The 16,825-nt window shown below is 49.7% G+C and overlaps 2 protein-coding genes across 6 annotated transcripts; one reads left to right on the top strand and one right to left on the bottom strand.

The window, feature by feature from the left end:
- Window positions 1-360: 360 nt before the first annotated feature.
- Mtif3 (mitochondrial translational initiation factor 3) lies at window positions 361-7,336 on the top strand. Of its 5 annotated transcripts, none has more exons than XM_041678146.1 (5): window positions 367-600; window positions 1,619-1,678; window positions 3,601-4,034; window positions 6,077-6,234; window positions 7,100-7,336. In XM_041678146.1, exons 3-5 carry the CDS (start codon window positions 3,602-3,604, stop codon window positions 7,313-7,315), a joined length of 807 nt encoding a protein of 268 aa, XP_041534080.1. In that variant the 5' UTR covers window positions 367-600; window positions 1,619-1,678; window position 3,601; the 3' UTR covers window positions 7,316-7,336. The 5 variants fall into 5 exon arrangements, with proteins under 5 accessions (XP_041534081.1, XP_041534080.1, XP_041534078.1 ...); XM_041678148.1 differs by having other exon boundaries at window positions 376-434; XM_041678147.1 differs by lacking the exon at window positions 1,619-1,678 and having other exon boundaries at window positions 361-434.
- Window positions 7,337-7,390: 54 nt separating this feature from the next.
- Gtf3a (general transcription factor IIIA) lies at window positions 7,391-16,369 on the bottom strand. The gene is made up of 9 exons (XM_041678143.1): window positions 16,040-16,369; window positions 14,016-14,116; window positions 12,182-12,278; window positions 11,502-11,590; window positions 10,097-10,170; window positions 9,597-9,677; window positions 8,927-9,156; window positions 7,763-7,822; window positions 7,391-7,543 (listed from the first exon to the last, which is right to left on the bottom strand). Exons 1-9 carry the CDS (start codon window positions 16,313-16,315, stop codon window positions 7,391-7,393), a joined length of 1,161 nt encoding a protein of 386 aa, XP_041534077.1. The 5' UTR covers window positions 16,316-16,369.
- Window positions 16,370-16,825: the final 456 nt, after the last annotated feature.

Raw genomic sequence — 16,825 nt, 5'->3', positions numbered from 1 at the left:
AAGACAAGACTTCTCTGTAGCTTTGGAGCCTGTTCTGGAACTCGCTCTGTAGACCAAGCTGGCCTCGAACTCACAGAGCTCCGCCTGCCTCTGCCTCCTGAGTACTGGGATTAAAGGAACGGCCACCACCGGCCCGCTTGGGACTTCACGTTTTAACGTTCTCTTCGCCTCCGGAGCAGCAGAAGGTAAGTAGCAATATCCTCGACTTCTTCCTCAGAACTTCTGCACTTCCGTCGTCCCCCGCTCTCCCCCCCCCCCCCCCCCCCCCCGGACTTTATCCTAAAAGCGGAAACCACGACTGCTGGTGGCACCTTCCCTTTAAAAGACTCGGGAAGTCCCGCCTGCTACGGAAGCCGGCGCGGTCCTTCCGCGGGGCCCGTGTACCGATCTGCCGTTTCCTCCCGCTCGCCGTCCCCGGCCCGAGTAGCGCTAAGGTGAGGGCTCGGCGGTGCGGGGCTGAGGCGGAAGGACGTGTCCCGGGGACAGTGTGCAGAACACCCTAGGCGGACGGGGTACGGCGCCCCCAGGCTTCAGGACCCAACCCAGCGGCCGCGCTCCCGAGCCACTGAACAAGCAATCCCAGCCATTTTCGCCGCGCAGGTGCGCACGCGCACGACAACGGGGTGGGGGACGTGGTGGGGGGGGGGTGTGTGCTTCAGGCTTCCTGGTGGCCGTGTCCTTCGGGTGGGCGTGCCCGCTGCCGACCCTTAGAACACCTTGTGAGGATTTTTTATTTTCCTTATTTTTGTCTTTTATTGAAACAGGGTCTCACTTTGTAGCTCTGGCTGTCCTGGAGCTTACTCTGTAGAGACCCGCCTGCCTTAATTTCCATAGTGCTGCTACTAAAGGCGCGCGTCGCCGTGCCCGGACTTTTGAAACTCCTGAAAGTGGGGGTGAGAGAATCCATAGTTGTAGTGGAGGCCAAAGTTGAGTCCACGGTATATTGAATCTACTCGAGCCCATTCCTTCTGGAGTGAATAGGTGTCAGGATGTCAGGGCTTGTGACTATGAAGTGATAAATACCATTAGTATGTTTAGGATCCCTTCAAAAATTGTTGGAAAGCCTGTCCAATCCCAAGCCATAATTCATTTTATTATTATTATTATTATTATTTCAGAAAACTAAGCAACTCAAATAGCAATTTTTAAAACAAGACATTGTAATACGTTACAGCTCAGAGGTAGACTAATTTGATTCATACTAAAGCATGTCAGCAGGGCTTATTAAAAGTTGTGAACCGTAAGCACTTTGCAGTTCGTAGTAGTGCCGTAGCCTTGAATCTGAACTGAGGTGTTTGAGGCAGTGGGCATTTGCTGGTGCTCTGTGCTCTGACGCAAAGTAGGTGCGAAGCGTGTTGTGGGTTTTGATGCTGTCAGGCAAGCTCACTGTGGTGTGGCCATAGATCAGGCTGTGTTGAGGACAAAGGCTGCCATGGAGTTGCTAGTTGCAGCATGAGTGCATGCTGGTGGAAGCACCATGGGCTCATTGTGCAGGTGTTTGTGAGTTAATTTTTGATTCTTGCTCATTCGGACATGATATTGAATCAGCTGCCACATCCAGATACACAGCCCCCAGTTTAAGAAGCTGGATATTAAGCGTTCCTAAATTTTGTTCTAGAGACGTCTTTGCAGCCCCATCACCACTATCTTGTGAAGAACACAGTCCGGGCGTCACACGGTAATCAGTCCCTTATCCATAAGAGCCTGAGCCCAAGTAGCTCAGGTGTCCGTTAATAATAAATTAGACTTCTGCGGGGTGCAGTGCCGTGTCCTGAGGACCGCTTCTCAGAAGAAGGTACAAACTAACAGGTGTTCTGTATCGGACACAGTAAGTCAGGTCAAGCCCAATTTAGAAACTAAAAGCAGGTTTATTTGCACAAAGCAACTTCCCAGGGAGCTCTCCAGCCCCAGAGATTGAGGCGGGAGAAGTCACACGCCAGGACTAAAGCTGGGTGCGCATAGAGCCTCTAGGGGAGGGGTGATGACATGTCCACCGTAAGCTGGGTTTGTGCCCAAGTATGGTCAAAAGCTGACCACTTCAGGTGGGGATTTGGACTGCTGGGAACTTCAGCCTAAGAGATGTTTGCATTTTCAGCATGTTGAAGGGAATTACAGCCGTTTTCCTTAACGTTTAAATCATGCAACTGGCTAGGGAGAGCCCCTTCATGCTGCCAAACTGTAAGTGAAATATCACCGCCAAACAAAATTATAAGGTGTTCAGGGAAATCTAGAACCCAAGAATCTTGTCTAGAAAGGGCTGTCAGGCCGGGCGGTGGTGGCGCACGCCTTTAATCCCAGCACTCGGGAGGCAGTTCCAGGACAGGCTCCAAAACCACAGAGAAACCCTGTCTCGAAAAAAAAACCCAAAAAAAAAAGGCTGTCAGGGCTGGACTGTCGTGTTAAAAAGACCAAAGCGGGGCAGGCTATGTCTGCTGGCTACTTTGTAAGCGATCCTAGCTGCTCGTGGGTGGAGGATGGCACCAGTTTCTGCATAGGCTGCTCAGTACATTGTTTCTACGCAAAGATTTTCCAAGATTGTTGCTGCTGTGTTTGGGGGCTGAGGATTAAACCAGGGCCTTGCACGTTTTTGGCAAATGCAAATGTTCTACCACTGAGCCAAATTCCCATGTCCCCAGTAAAGAATTCTAAATAATACATTCTTATGAATTTGTGATTTTTTTTTTTCCCCTCAGGCAGGGTCTCACTGTGTAGAGCAGGCTGGCCTAACACTCACAGAGATCCACTCTGCCTCCGAAGTGCTGGAATTAAAGGCGTGCACAAGAAGAACCATGAGAAGTGAGAACAGCACTTTTTATTGTTTGACTGTGGTAAAGAAGCATTTAAAAAAAAAAAATCAAAGTGCCTGTGTGTGTGTGTATATTTCTTATATTTTACAAGTGCTTAGCCGGGCGGTGGTGGCGCACGCCTTTAATCCCAGCACTCGGGAGGCAGAGGCAGGCAGATCTCTGTGAGTTCGAGACCAGCCTGCTCTACAGAGCTAGTTCCAGGACAGGCTCCAAAGCCACACAGAAACCCTGTCTCGAAAAAACCAAAAAATAAATAAATAAATAAAAAATAAATAAATATTTTATAAGTGCTTGTCTGCATATGTATCTGTGTACCACATGTGTGCAGTCTCTTTAGAGGCCAGAAGAGGGTGTCAGATCCCCGGAACTAGAGTTACAGTTGAACATTTGGACACCGTATGATTGCTAGGAATCCCGCCCAGGTGCTCTACCAAAGGATGAGACTCTTAACCTCTGAGCCATCTCTGGAGCCCCTGAAATGACATTTCTACTTCATCCTTGTAAACAAACCCTTAGGTAAACTTGACTTTTGAGCTGGTACTGTAGGATCTAGGAAAGAATAGATGTCACGAATGTGAAAGCAAAGGTAGAGAGTGAAGAGTCGTGCCGTGGTGCTCAGTCTGGTCACCAGCTGCACTAGGGATGGTAGCCACCAAGGGGCCATGCCTTGCATGGATCTGGTGATCTGTGTGCCGTAAGGCGCCGCAGCCTCGCCTGCACCACACTGTGCCATACTAGCAGACCATGGCATCATCGATTGTGTGGTAATACACTTTCCCCATTGCTTTATCAGGATGGCTGTTCTTCTGAAGAGGCTAACGCTGCAAACCTCAATTAGAAGATGTTTCAGAAAACCCATTGTGAAGCCAGACCCGGCACAGCTGTCCCTTGCTGCCTCCACCACGAAGCTCGTGCATCTCACCTTTGCCAAAGGTTTCAGTACTGCTGGAGACGCCCACAGTGAGAAGAGACAAAAGAGGAAAGATGCTTTTACTAACACTGGAAGGAAAATCAGTGAACGGATTATCCGCGTCCTGGATGAGAAAGGCAGTGACCTGGGACTGATGCACCGAGCCGATGTGATCAGACTCATGGACAAGCAGGACTTGAGGCTGGTGCAGAGGAACACCAGCTCAGAGCCGCCAGAGTACCAGCTCATGACCGGAGCACAGATCCACCAGGAGCGGCTCAAGATCCGGGAACAGGAAAAGGCCACCCCAAAAGCTGGTAGGTGCTTTAATATTGGTGCCTCAGATACACCAGAACAGTGTTTCTCAGCTTGTGGGTTGAGATCCCCCTTTGCACAGGGGTATACGGAACAGCAATCAGATCACCATGAGGGACTATATTAAAGGAGACAACACTAGGAAAGTTGAGAGCCACAGCTTCAGGACACTCTCGTGTTTGCCAAGGTGTCAGTGGGACGTGAGGAACTGGGAACTCTGGTGTGCCCAGTTTTACCATCATTGCAGGGAGGTACACATCCCTACTTCCAGTCCCCTCATTTTTGATGTCCCATGTCCATCACTTCTTTTTTTTAAACTGTCAAGTATGGAGGGGAGACACTGTAAGCCCACCAGAGTGATGGAAGTCGCCGTCATCTTGCAGCCTGGGCTCCAGATGCAGTGGCGAGCCCTGGGGCTGACGGGGCTGATGGGGCAGTGAAGTGACACTCTAAAGAGAGGTTTTCCAGATCCAACCTCCTTTCTGTCATTTTGCTTTTCAAGCACCTTATAAATGCTGGAACTGTTCACAGTACCCCTGGCCTGTGCACATGGCCAGTCACCTTCAGACACCTGTCACGGAAGCCACCTGGAACTGGGCACTCAACGAGGAGTTGGCTTTTATGGCTCCCAGGTATGGAAGACTCCATTCCATGGACTTCATGCTGTGACAAGGATTAGGGGACTGGCCCCACTGTGGGAGGCTGAGCGCTGTGAGGAAAGATAACCTGTTTCTTTACACCCCAGGAATGCTAACCAGAAAACAGACATTCATAGGAAACTAATGAGATCAGGGAGTCAGGATATCAAACCATGTCACAGCCAGAAAATGTGGAGCAGACTGGGAGCCTGGAGAGCCTGGCGGGTTCACTCCTTTCTCACAGAGACCCAGAGCCAACTGGTGGAAAACAAGGGGTGCTAGAAACTTTTTAAAGACCTATAAGAAAAGGCACTAAAGGTGGTTGTGGTGGCGTACATCTTTAATCCCAGCACTCAAGAGGCAGAACCAAGTGGATCTCTGAGTTCGAGGCCAGCCTGGTCTACAAATCGAGGGACAGGATGGCGAGGGCTGTTAAACACAGAAATCCTGTCTTGAAAAAAACAAACAAAAAACCAAAAATACAAAGGAAAGGAAAGGTAATAAACAGTTGTTTATCAGTGAATCTGGCTGTGGTTCAGGTTTTAAAACATTGTGGAAAAGTTGGCATCTCCTCCACTCTCCCAAGAGATGTTGTCATGGACTTGAGCCAGTGTTAATATGACAGATGTTGAGAAACAGTGTGTGGATTTTTAAAATGGCACATCCCATGTCCGCAGGACAGCTGTGGGTAAGTTACTGGATCTGATTTGTTATTCCATCTCCACGGCATCTGGCCTCTTCCGTTCTTTGTTCTTATGAATGTTTGTGTGCATTCTGGAGTCTGTGAACCTAAATGGGCCAGGCTGCAGCGCCTCTGTGTTCCAGTACTGTCACAGTGATTTTCAGCACAGTGACAGTGAGGAGCCACTGCTGTCTGAGCGAGTCTCCGAGTTGTCCACTATGCCCCAACTGTATCTCTTGGGTGGTCTTCCTGCGGAGTCATAGCTCAGTCTGACACACGGTCTGGGGGCGGGGTCAGTGGGTGAGAGTGCTTGTGCACAAGAGTGGTAAAATCCAGTCTCAGCCGCACTCCAAGCCTGCCCCTTTGGGGAAATGGGAGCCCACAGGCTAGTGACCCTGGTGTACAATGTGCAAACAAGACTTTCTCCAGGGAGGTGAGAACCGCATGCACACATATCTGCACACGCATGCACACCTGCATTCACAAGCACAAGTGCACACATACACACAAAAGCCTTAGCGGATCTTAACTATTAATTTAGCACATTAAAAACAACAAACGTTTATGCCTGTCTCCCCCATTTAAAAAAGCAGCTGATGGTCCATGAGGCTGAAATGAGATGGGGCTCAGAGCCTGTGGGCCTCAACTCTTACCAGTGTGTGCGGAAGCTGTTTCAAAGGAGAGCAGACACAGCCCAGCAATAAAGTTCACTGTTTCCACCCAGGACCAGCTGTGACAAAGGAACTCATGTTTTCTTCAAATATTGGACAGCATGATTTGGACACAAAGAGTAAACAGATTCAGCAGTGGATTGAGAAAAAATACCACGTTCAAGTCACAATAAAGAAGGGGAAAAATGCAGACCAGCCAGGGAATGAGCCGGTGAGTAAGTGTAAGCACCCGCTGGGTCTTTGTTCTCCCGTGCAAAAATACAACTGTCGAAAAACTGGAAGACTACAGGCAAAGAAACTGACTATAACTACCACCCTGTGTGGTACCAGCTTGCTAGTGTCAAACTGTACACTTACTGTATGTTTTCTGTTATAATGTATTTGCCACATGTAAACCCAAGGACTCAGGTTCAATCCCCAGCATCCACATGGCAGTTGACAAATTTCTAACTCCAGTTCTAGGGAATGATGCCATCTTCTGGTCTCTGTGGGCTCCACACACATGGTGTACATCAGGCAGAACACCCAATCACAGTTTTTTAAGAATTGTAATATAAAAGCTATATTGTCTTTTAAAAAATACAAAAAGTAGATAATTCATAGGATTCTCTTCTATTCACCTGTTCTCTCGAGAACTTTATTCCTTAGACTTGCTGGAGTTTCTGTGCTGTGCTGTTTGGCCTTAATCCTAGATCTCTTTATCCACACCAAAGGTGCACTGCTACAGTGGGTTTGCAGCCTAGGCTGCCGTCACATACTCGCAGGGCACAGCTCAACTGCTTCCAACTGAGTCCAGGTGGGACCTTCTTCCCTCCCTTCAGAATAAGGACGGTACTTTGCCAAGATCCAAAGCCAGTGCCTGATTTTGGGAAAGCATGGGTGAGCTAGCTATAACAGAGCAGAGGCTGCAGTCCGTCAGTGTTAGCACACATATGGAGTTCCCATGTAGATGTCAGTGCATAGCAGACATGGGAACTGAGTGGCCTGTCACAGAAGCTCCAACGTGCAATGCTCAGTTTCACCTCAGCATCAGAGACACCAAGTTTAAACTAATCTTGCACTGTTGTCCTTTGTAGGATGAGATATTTAACCAGATTCTCCAGACTATGCCTGGAATAGCAACCTTCTCAAGCAGACCGAAAGCCATTAAAGGAGGAACAGCCTCCACATGTGCTTTTCGTCCCTTAAGCAAGAAAGAAGAGAAGGCATACAGAGACTCTCAGGAGGCGGAGAGAAGACACACTCTGAGCAAGGATAACAGAAACACGGAGTCAGAAGTTCTGTGTCACTGACTTTAATAAAAAAGTCCAGGCTCATGCAGAAGCTCCTGCTGGCTGCTCTAGAGTCCCTCATGTGGCCAGTGCTGCTCACTGGAGGGTAAGTGATGCAGCTGGTGGGAGCATTTGGCCTTGCAGGCTGCTGCCTAAAGGCTCCGAGGAGTCTGGCTCTAGTTTCTTTTTAGGAGGGAGGTACCCACTGAGGTGAGAGGCCAAGCTCCGTCTTTCCCGACGTGGTCTTACCTATGGGAGTAAGGAAAACAGACAACTGAATTCCCCATCAGAATTGCTTGTGTCACAACCATATCCACTTCGATGGAGTTACACCTTCAACGGGTGGGATACACACACAGCGGTGGGGGCGGGCCAGGTGGAGTTACACCTTCAACAGGTGGACAAATACAGGGTGGAGGGGGCCGGGGGATAAATGCCAAGCAGACTCGTGCAAGCAGCTCGACTTACTTTGAGCTTCATCCTCTTCTTGTCAGGATCATGCACAACGCTGTGTCTTATAAGGCTTTGCTGCAGTGCAGGAAAAAGAAGGCCACTTTAGAAACCCTTGGTCCAGGGCTGGAAAGCTGGCTCAGTGGTTAGAGCATGAGCCACTCTTGCAGAGGACCCAGGTTCTGTTCCCAGAAACCACATGGCGGCTCAGAACCACATGTATGCTGGTTCCAATAATTAAGCTTTTAAAAATTTAAAAATTCTTGGGTATCTGCTAACATTAAAATGTCATGAAAATCTACAAACTACCAGCTGCCTTTCTGTTGTGGAATGAATTTGACCAGAGCCTAGGGGACTTCCACTCCTCAGCAGAGTGGCGTTCAGTCTTTCCCAAGGGCCATGCAGGGAATTTATTCCATCCGTCTACTGACTTAGATCTTGCCTGAGAAGGGAAGCCTGCTGGGATTGAACTCCCAGCTCATGCTGCTTAGCTGACTCTCTCTGTGGCATCCTTGAAATCTGGCTTCTGCCCTGCTGGCTGGCAGCAGTGGTCACCACACCTGTCCCAGTGTGGACTGACCTGAGCTATGCTTGGAGAGTTTACAGTCCATAGTAAGAGGTTGTAAGAGACCAGCTAGGCCGAAGCAAACTGCACAGTCCCCTGCTAGGAACCATGTTCTCACCTGACCCTGTGAATCATGCCAAGATCCCACAGCTGAGAGGTTGCCCATCCGTGGTACCCACCTCCTTTCTCAGGCCCTACGTGATGGTCTACAAGTTCACAGAGTACTGGCTCTCTAAGTGGAGATAAAGGACCCTGGCTCTCCCACAGCACAGCTAGAATCCCCTAGAGCAGTGGTTCTTAACCTGAGGGTCAAGACCCCTTTGGGGTTGACTATCAGATATCCTGCATATCAGATAGTTACATCATGATTTATAACAGTAGCAAAGTTATAGTTATGAAGTAGCAAAGAAATAATTTTATGGTTGGGGGGGTCACCATATGAGGAACTTTAAAGGGTCACAGCATTAGGAAGGTTGAGAACCACTACCATGAGCAATTGTCAAAATAAGTTCATCAGCTTCCAAATCTGGGGCTTCTGGCCTGGCTGGGGTCAGAATGGGGGCCTGGGGTTCTGCAGGCTGGACATGAAGACCACCTGGTTGGAGCAGGACACTCACTTTCATTGCAAACGTCTTGCCACAGCCAGCATGCTCACACACGAATGGCCGCTCTTCCTCGTGGAAGGAGAGAATGTGGCTCTGCAGGTTGAACACGGTAGTGTAGGTTCTCCCACAGCCTTCTCGCAGACAGTGGTACACGTCTCTCTCTGGAGCATGAGTCTTCATGTGCTGCTTAAGGTAGTCTTTGCGCTTGAATGTCTTCTGGCACACCGCACAGGTGACTTCCTCTGGTGGGGAGACACTCACTTAGCCAACCTCTCTATTACTGCACGTCTAGTCCTGAGACTACACACAAACCGGGGATGTCAGAGGAAACTTAAACCCCTCATCTCACTGCCGCTGGCTCCAAACCCCTTAAGTCCTCTCATGACTCCCAACTTCCCTGACTCTTCATTTGGCAAGGAGCAGGTGTCCCTAGCATGGTGACTGGGCAGGCATCTGCCTCTGTCCTCTGACATGCAGCAACATTTCCCAAGAAGCCCTGCAGAGTTGCAGAGTCACAAAAGCCAAGTGAACAGCAGCAGCAGCTTGGAGATGTGGAGCCCAGGAAGCCAGCACTACACATGATGCCGAGCCCTCCTTTACAGCATCGTGTGCAACTCAGTCTTTCAGAGTGCGCCCTCAGCTCCCCAGGGCTGATGCCCGCCCTCAGCTCCATGTCGCCTACCTTTATGGGCTTCCCTCATGTGCTTCAAAAGCTCTGTCCATGTTTTTGCCACAAAGGAACATCCCTTTTGACACAGATAGCCTGTTCAAGAAAACAAAAACAAAAAATTATCCACTGCCTATTCTGAACCAGAAAGGAACCGTGTGCCTCCTCTCTCAAAACTGTGCTGCTCTGCTGGAGGAAATGAAGTGGGGGTGTTAAGCTCACTGCTCTGGCAACTTCGACTGTCTAAACCTTTTGTGCACTTTAGAGGAGCTAACTAGAAAGAGACTCATAGGTGGCACACAAAAAGGGTTATTAATAATCTCGAAGCATAGCCAGGTGCTTAGTACCACACTGGTTTAATGGCAATGACAAGGGACCAAGACCCAAATAACAGAGCAGTGTCCTTTCCCACACAGCTCTATGGAGTGACTAAGGATGCCAAGCGGCCCGAGCAGCAAGCACATCCTGCTGTTGGTGTGTCTCTCAGTGCCAGCATAGTGCCCGTCTGTACGTACCCTCGTGAACCTTCCCATGCCGCTTCAGACTACTGGGTGAGGCAAAGTGCTTCCCACATCCCTCCTGGGGGCACCTGGGAAAGCAGCACAGGAAGCATTAGCTAGTCCCTGACCATGGAGAACTTTGTTGAGATCCTCTCATCAGAGCCCATCGCTTCCCACACCAAATCTGTCACCAAAATAAAAACTCAGCTGTGGCCCTAAATACAAACACCAGTGACTTGTCCAGCTTTGGAGCAAAACAAGCTATTTTGAGAGAAAAAAAAAAATCACACATCTTTTGTTTATGTCATCAAATTAAAAGTTCTCATAGTTCTGAAAATATCCTGCATTGTGGCCACAGAAGCTACTTCAGGAGGCTGGCTGACTTGGTTTAGGTGACATTGGACCATCTGAGCTGTCTGTCTGTGTGGCCAAAGTGCTACATGTTGTCAGATAAGAACATAGTGCAGGGCCTGGAGGTGCAGCTCAGTGGGGACCAACACCAGAAAAACGCCAACAAGAGATTGTGTTTGTAGCTGGGTGGTGGTAGCACATATCTTTAATCCCAGCACTCCGGAGGGAAACAAAGACAGGTGGATCTCTGTGAGTTCAAGGCCAGCCTGGTCTACAAAGCAAGTTCCAGGACAGCCAGAACTGTTACACACAGAAACTTGTCTCAAACAAACCAAACCAAACCAAACCAAATGGTGTTTGCTGCTGGGCATGGTGGTCCATGCCTTTGATCCCAGCACTGAGGAGCAGGGACAGGACAACTGCGAGTCCAAGACTAGCCTGAGCTGTGCAGGAAGAGCCTGGCTCAAGGAAACAGAAAAGGGAAGCAACCAGGGAGGAAAGGGAGACGGTAACAGCAGATGCAAGGGCTGCAGGGGAGTGGGGAAAGAAGGGCCGAGCGCTGGCTCCCCAGTACCAGTGAAAACTGCACAGCAAGGCAGCGCCAGGGCCACAGGCCTGTGGGTGACACCGTACTGTCACTGCAGCAGCACAGGGCAGAGCGCAGCCGGTGGGAGCCAGAAGCAAGGCCCTGGTCAGCCCAACTGTGCAGGGCGACACCACACAGGCAGGCAGACTCCGTGGCACACACACCTGGCCACCGCACCCCACCCCATGTGTCCTGAGTACTCAGGAAACCCTCAGTGCAGATAGAGCCCAGTTACTTCCGTTCTGTAGAGAAAGAGTCTTCAGAATGGCATGCCATAAAGCCGAACAGGCGGTTCCTCACCTTCACTTCAAGCTTAGCCAGCGCTGCAAGATTCTCACAAGCTGTTCTCCACACACGCAAAATGATTTTTAGAGACATGAAAACAAATATAACTGTTCAAGTCCCCATGGGCACACACGACAGCTCCGCTCAGGACCCCGATCTTGGTCTTTCTCTGAACTGCAGTGTTGGCAAAGCACTGACCTGAAGAGCGGCTCGCCCGTGTGCTGGCACTGATGTGTTTTCAGCTGCTGGTGCTTCTTAAAGGCCTTCATGCAACCTTCAAAACTGCACTGTGAAGACATAAATGCACTGTTCAGTAAGGGAGAGACTCAACAGCTGCTGAAGTCCTCTCAAGGCTACAGGTGGCCTCGTGGTTAAGGACACTGCTTCTCTCTCGGAGGATACAGTGCGGACTCCAGCACCCACCTGGTGCTTCACAAGCTCCCTAACTCCAGTTCCAGAGGAACTGACACCCTCCTCTGACCTCCACAACACCAACATGCGTGTGGTGCACAGGCACATACGCAGGCAAAACACTTGCACATAAAATAAAATGAATAAATATAAAACTTTTTAAATTAAACAACAGTTTCTCAGCATCTAAGTGCCTCGGGGAAGTATAAACTTTACCCACTTAGTCCCTGTGAAATGCTTCATCTCAAAACTTAAAGAGCAATGACATTCAGAAAAGCAAGCATGCTTCTGCTGAGGTAGCCAGCAGTAACATAGGGTGCCTTGCATGATGAGGGAGAACTTGCATGATGAGGACAGCCAATGCTGGGCCTCGCATACCTAGTAAGAAAAAAATCTGCCTTCTGTGAACTCACTTTGGTGGCAAATGTAAAAATCATCAGAGTTGAAGCATATAAAGGCATACTCACTATATACTGTTTCTGTGGATTTTCATGTTTGCGTTCAATGTGTTTCTTCAAGTTGGATTTTGTGTTGAATTTCTGATTACAGCCATTATCTTCACAACTGCAAGAGATTGTATGAACCAAAATATAATACACTAACGTGAAAGAGGGTTTAGGGTGTGAACATCTGGGGCTGGAGAGACGGCTCAGGTAACAGCACTGGCTGCTCGAGCAGAGGACCCAGGTTCAGTTCCTAGCACCCATGTGGTGGCTTGTAACCACCTGTAACTCCAGTTCCAGGGGATCTTATGCCCTTTTCTGGTCTCCACAGGCACCCTGCACACACAACACAGAAATACATGCAGGCAAACCCCAATATATATAAAATAATAAAATGGTATTTTAAAAAAGGATGTGTATATCCTTCTACATTATAAAAGCTGATGATTCCAAAGAACACTATAAAGTAGCCTTTTAGTAAATCCCAAAGAGTCAAGCTGGGACTGTGCTTGTGTCGGGAGCTGGGGGACAGTAGCACATGCCACCCATGTCATGCAGGCCTCAGCTGGAGGCGTGCAACAGGATGCTTTGCACGTCCACTCTGGGCAAAATGCACACTGGCTCACCCATCCCTGTACACTGGCAAAGGGAGGAGAACACCGGCCTCGGACACCTGATCGCACCTCGGGCTCCAGGTTCCACCATTTTGATTTAGAATCCAATAACCTAACTTTTGTGAGAAATGTCCCCATAAACTGCATTTTCAACAGGAAAAGAGCCTGGCTCTAGTATTGTCACCACAGGTAAAAAAATAATACTTGGCACAAAAGTGTGACCCACTGTCCCCTCTGGGATGTCACTAAGCCATTCCACTTCCCCTTGGCCTTGAAGGAGTTAAGTCCCTCGTGAAGAGTTCATGGCCTGAGCAATGAACGAGGACCCTTTCCCAGTCTCGCTGCACTAGAAGATGCCCCTTGGGCACTGTGCACCTGGGCAAGGGGTCAAGAGTCCGCAAACACAATGAGGGGGTACAGTGCAGAGGCCACACCAGCACATGGGAGGGGGAGTTATGTACCTGAGCTTTCTCCCCATTGCCCCTCCAATTAGAGGTGGCCATGGCTAAGCTCAGGCCACCCCACTCAACACTCATGGCGCCTGAAATGGGAACAGCATGCCTACTGCCCTCCTTGAAAAAGCTGGGCACCAAAAAGGCATCTTGGACTACAGGGTTGAAGGACCAAGATGAGAATGATATAGAGAGACCAATCTGGAGCCCAAGTCCCCAAAGACCCTAGAGTACTCTACCCTTCCCAATCCTACTTCTGCATTCCAGTCAGAACACAGAAAGCCCGATGTGTGAGCGACTTGTGCTTATTTCCTCTGCACTCTTAAAACTACAATTAAACAGAAGCACAGGACGGGAGGACAGGGTCACAAATCCTGGCAGGAACCAGTGGCACGGGCAGGGGCAAGAAGGACCCTGGCAAGCTGGAGAAAAGCGTTGTTGTCAAGGACAGCTGGACCAGTTTCATTTCTGAGGACCCAGCACACGGGGAAGATACGGAGAAAAGGACAGAGAAGCACAGGCATTGCATGGCACAGAAGGGGCACGGATGTTATACAATCTGAGTGCAAAACCACTGTCATAAAGTCCCCTGCTCTCGACAGTAGCCAGCCTGAGCCACCAGCGACACTTCAAGGTTCAAATTCAGGTTGTCAAGCTTGGTGGCAAGTACTTTTACCAGCTAAGCCATTTCGCCCGCACCCTCCATTCTTAATCCTATGAATCAGCAATCACCTTGCCAGGGCTATGTGCAAGATAGGACCTACTGCAAAGGTTTAGTCAGCCCGTACTCACACAAACGGCTTTTCTCCGGTGTGAATCAGAACATGTCGACTCAGATGGTAGTCTCTGATGAATGCCTTGCCACAGCCCTCATAGTCACAAACAAATGGCCTCTGGTGCAGAGAAAAGGGGGAAGGAAAAATGTTAGTTATTGATTGAATGACTGATTGTGTGTGTGTGTACCACTACATACATGTGGAGGTCAGAGGACAACTTTCAGTGTCAGTTCTTTCCTCTACCCTTGGGTTCCAGGAATCCAGGTCCTTAAATCTGGCTCCCAGTGCCCCTCCTCACCAAGCCACCTCATCAGCTCTGTTGTTACAAGTCTGATTTGTGGGAGGCAAAAGCTCCGGGCTTCCTCTCCAGGACTATGTCCATTCAGCAAGGCACCTGCTATGGGCAGGCAAGAGCTAATTCTGCTGCAATGAGTTCCACATCATAAACACCCCATCTTCGCACAAGGTCACTGCTTTGTGGACGGACAGTGTACTGACTGGTTTTGTCTGCCAATTTGACACAAGCTAGAGTCATGAGAGGAAGAAGCCTCAGTTGAGGAAATGCCTTGATGAGATCCTGAAAGGCATTTTGTCATTTAGTGATCAGAAGGGGGAAGGACCAGCCCATTGTGGGTGGCACCATCTCTGGGTTGTTGGTGCTGGGTTCTGTAAGGTGGCTTGAACAAGTCATGGGAAGCAAGCCAGTAAGCAGCTCCCCTCCATGGCCTCTGCATCAGCTCCTGCTTCCAGGATCCTGCCCTGTCTCAGTTCCTGTCCTGACTTCCTTCAGTGATGAACAGCAATGCTGAAGTGTAAGCCAAATAAACCCTTTCCTCCCCAACTTGCTTTTTGATCTTGGTGTTCTGTCACAGCCATAGAAAGCCTAAGACAGACAGCATCTGAAATAAGTGGGCGAACCCGCTCCTAGCAGGGACCAGGATTCCCCTGCAAACCCCTTTTCAAGGTTACTTTGCTGTGAGCACTTGTGGCCTGTTTGCGCATCTCTCCCACAGCATCCCAACCAATGGGAACTCAGGGCAGAGGAAGGAACAGTTTGTCTCATCCCAGGGAGCTCAGTGTCTGGACTAAGAGATGCCTGAGGCACCGATACAGGAAAATAAATGCATCACAGTTGAAAAAGCCCATAGCTGCAAGGATGGACAAAGGAAACAGCTCCCACCCCTAACTGCAATCTCCCTTTGGGACCATGGAAGGAGGGGAGGGGAGGGGAGGGGATGCTCTGGTGGATCCACAGTAAAGATTTTATATATATATATATATATATATATATATATATATATATATATATATATACACACACACATACATATACATACATGTGTGTGTATGTATGTATATGGAAATACTCTGAAATCCAGGAGAGTGGTACCAAGACCTCATTCACAATACTAGACAGCCAGTGGACAGGAGCACACAGGTGAGCCGCACTGCCCAGAACAGAGTCAAAGAACCTTGTCCTGTTCAGCTCCAGTCCCAGAGTAGGGTCGACACTAGTCAAATTATTGTGGGACAATAAACACAACTTAGTGCCCAACCAAAGTGCAGCATTTGTAGTCTAGAAGGAAAGGCGAGCTCTGCCTCCGACATGGACCAATGTGGGACCAGAATGGACAAGGAGAAGAGGGGCTAATGTCACAAAGGATGTTATGAGGGATGGCAGTAATGGATAAATCTGCCAAGAGACAGGCCAGGGGAAAGATCCAAACAGGAAGGCTTTACCTGACTACCCCTTACCCAGCTTGATACCTGACCAAAGCCCTGCAATTAAAGGGTGTACACTTGTTGCTTGCAGGGAACCCTTAAGCTTTCCCCTGCAGGAGCTTTAGGAGGCGGAGATTCACTGGATGGGTGTGTCTAGGGGGGTGTCTGACTTCCAGATCCCAGTACCGGTCTGACCCCCTACTAATGATGGCCCTACTAACAAGGGCTGCCCTAGACCTCCGTCCTTGCTCCACCAAGGCCAAGACTAGGACGCAGCCCCCACGCCGGGTTAGCCACGCGCATCCGCGGCCAGGTTACCTCCCCCGTGTGCTTGCACAGATGCGCGTCTAGCTTCCAGGCTTTGTTGTAACTGGCGCCACAGTCGGGGAAGGAGCAGATGAACCTGGTAGGGAGCGCGGGGCGTGGCGGGGCGGGGCCCGCACAGGCCGCCACGAACGCGTCCTCGAAGGTTAGGGACGACACGGCTTCCGCGACCGAGACCCGCGGCTCCAGGGCGATGCGGCCGCTCCCGGGCCGAGGCGCGGCAGCCACGTGCCGCTCCTGGAACGCCCGGACAGCACAGGAAATCAGCATACGTTCCCCGGACTCCACACTTCCGGGAACGCGGCCTCGCCGGGCTCCAGGCCCCGCCCAGCAAACCCCGCGCCTCGACTGCGCATGCTCAGAAAGCCCCGCAGAAAACCCTGGCTGCGCACGCGTTCGAAAAGGCCGGCTTTGTGCTCAGCTGTCTGGGTTTACAGAAACCGGAAGCACTGCTTAAGGGCCCAAAGTGCCCACCTGGTTTAATATGGCGTGTTCTTCACATTCCAGGTTTGCCCTCTGCCTCCTGCCACAAGCCCCAGACACAGTACATCTCAAGCTTGTCTGCTCATTCGCTTAGCGTGGGGATTTTTCAAATTTCCAAAAACCCAAGTTTATCAGGATCAATTAAACAGTAATTTCTGAAGGCAAATATACTGATGAGTGTTTCGTCGACTTTCTTTTTGTTTTTGAGTCCTCAAGTGTTTGGGGCCGTTCTCAGCCCTAGGCTTTCCACTTTCTGTTCTCTTGATTTAACCTCTGTGTTGGCAGAGACTGAAAAAT

Source organism: Microtus oregoni, unplaced genomic scaffold (genome assembly GCF_018167655.1).
Source record: "Microtus oregoni isolate MIOR12 unplaced genomic scaffold, Mior012 000029F_ref0000214, whole genome shotgun sequence".
Lineage (NCBI taxonomy): Eukaryota > Metazoa > Chordata > Mammalia > Rodentia > Cricetidae > Microtus > Microtus oregoni.
This window is presented reverse-complemented; position numbering and strand designations above follow the sequence as displayed.

Bases quoted from the DNA above. Each gene is read 5' to 3' on its own strand.
- Mtif3 (XM_041678147.1), top strand. From the start codon at position 3,602: ATGGCTGTTCTTCTGAAGAGGCTAACGCTGCAAACCTCAATTAGAAGA. The intron at 4,035-6,076 runs GTAGGTGCTTTA...GTTTCCACCCAG, and splicing joins AAAGGCCACCCCAAAAGCTG to GACCAGCTGTGACAAAGGAA. The intron at 6,235-7,099 runs GTGAGTAAGTGT...TGTCCTTTGTAG, and splicing joins ACCAGCCAGGGAATGAGCCG to GATGAGATATTTAACCAGAT.
- Gtf3a (XM_041678143.1), bottom strand. From the start codon at position 16,315: ATGCTGATTTCCTGTGCTGTCCGGGCGTTCCAGGAGCGGCACGTGGCT. The intron at 11,591-12,181 runs GTGAGTATGCCT...ATGTCTTCACAG, and splicing joins ATCCACAGAAACAGTATATA to TGCAGTTTTGAAGGTTGCAT. The intron at 10,171-11,501 runs GTCAGTGCTTTG...CTGCTTTCCCAG, and splicing joins ACGGGCGAGCCGCTCTTCAG to GTGCCCCCAGGAGGGATGTG.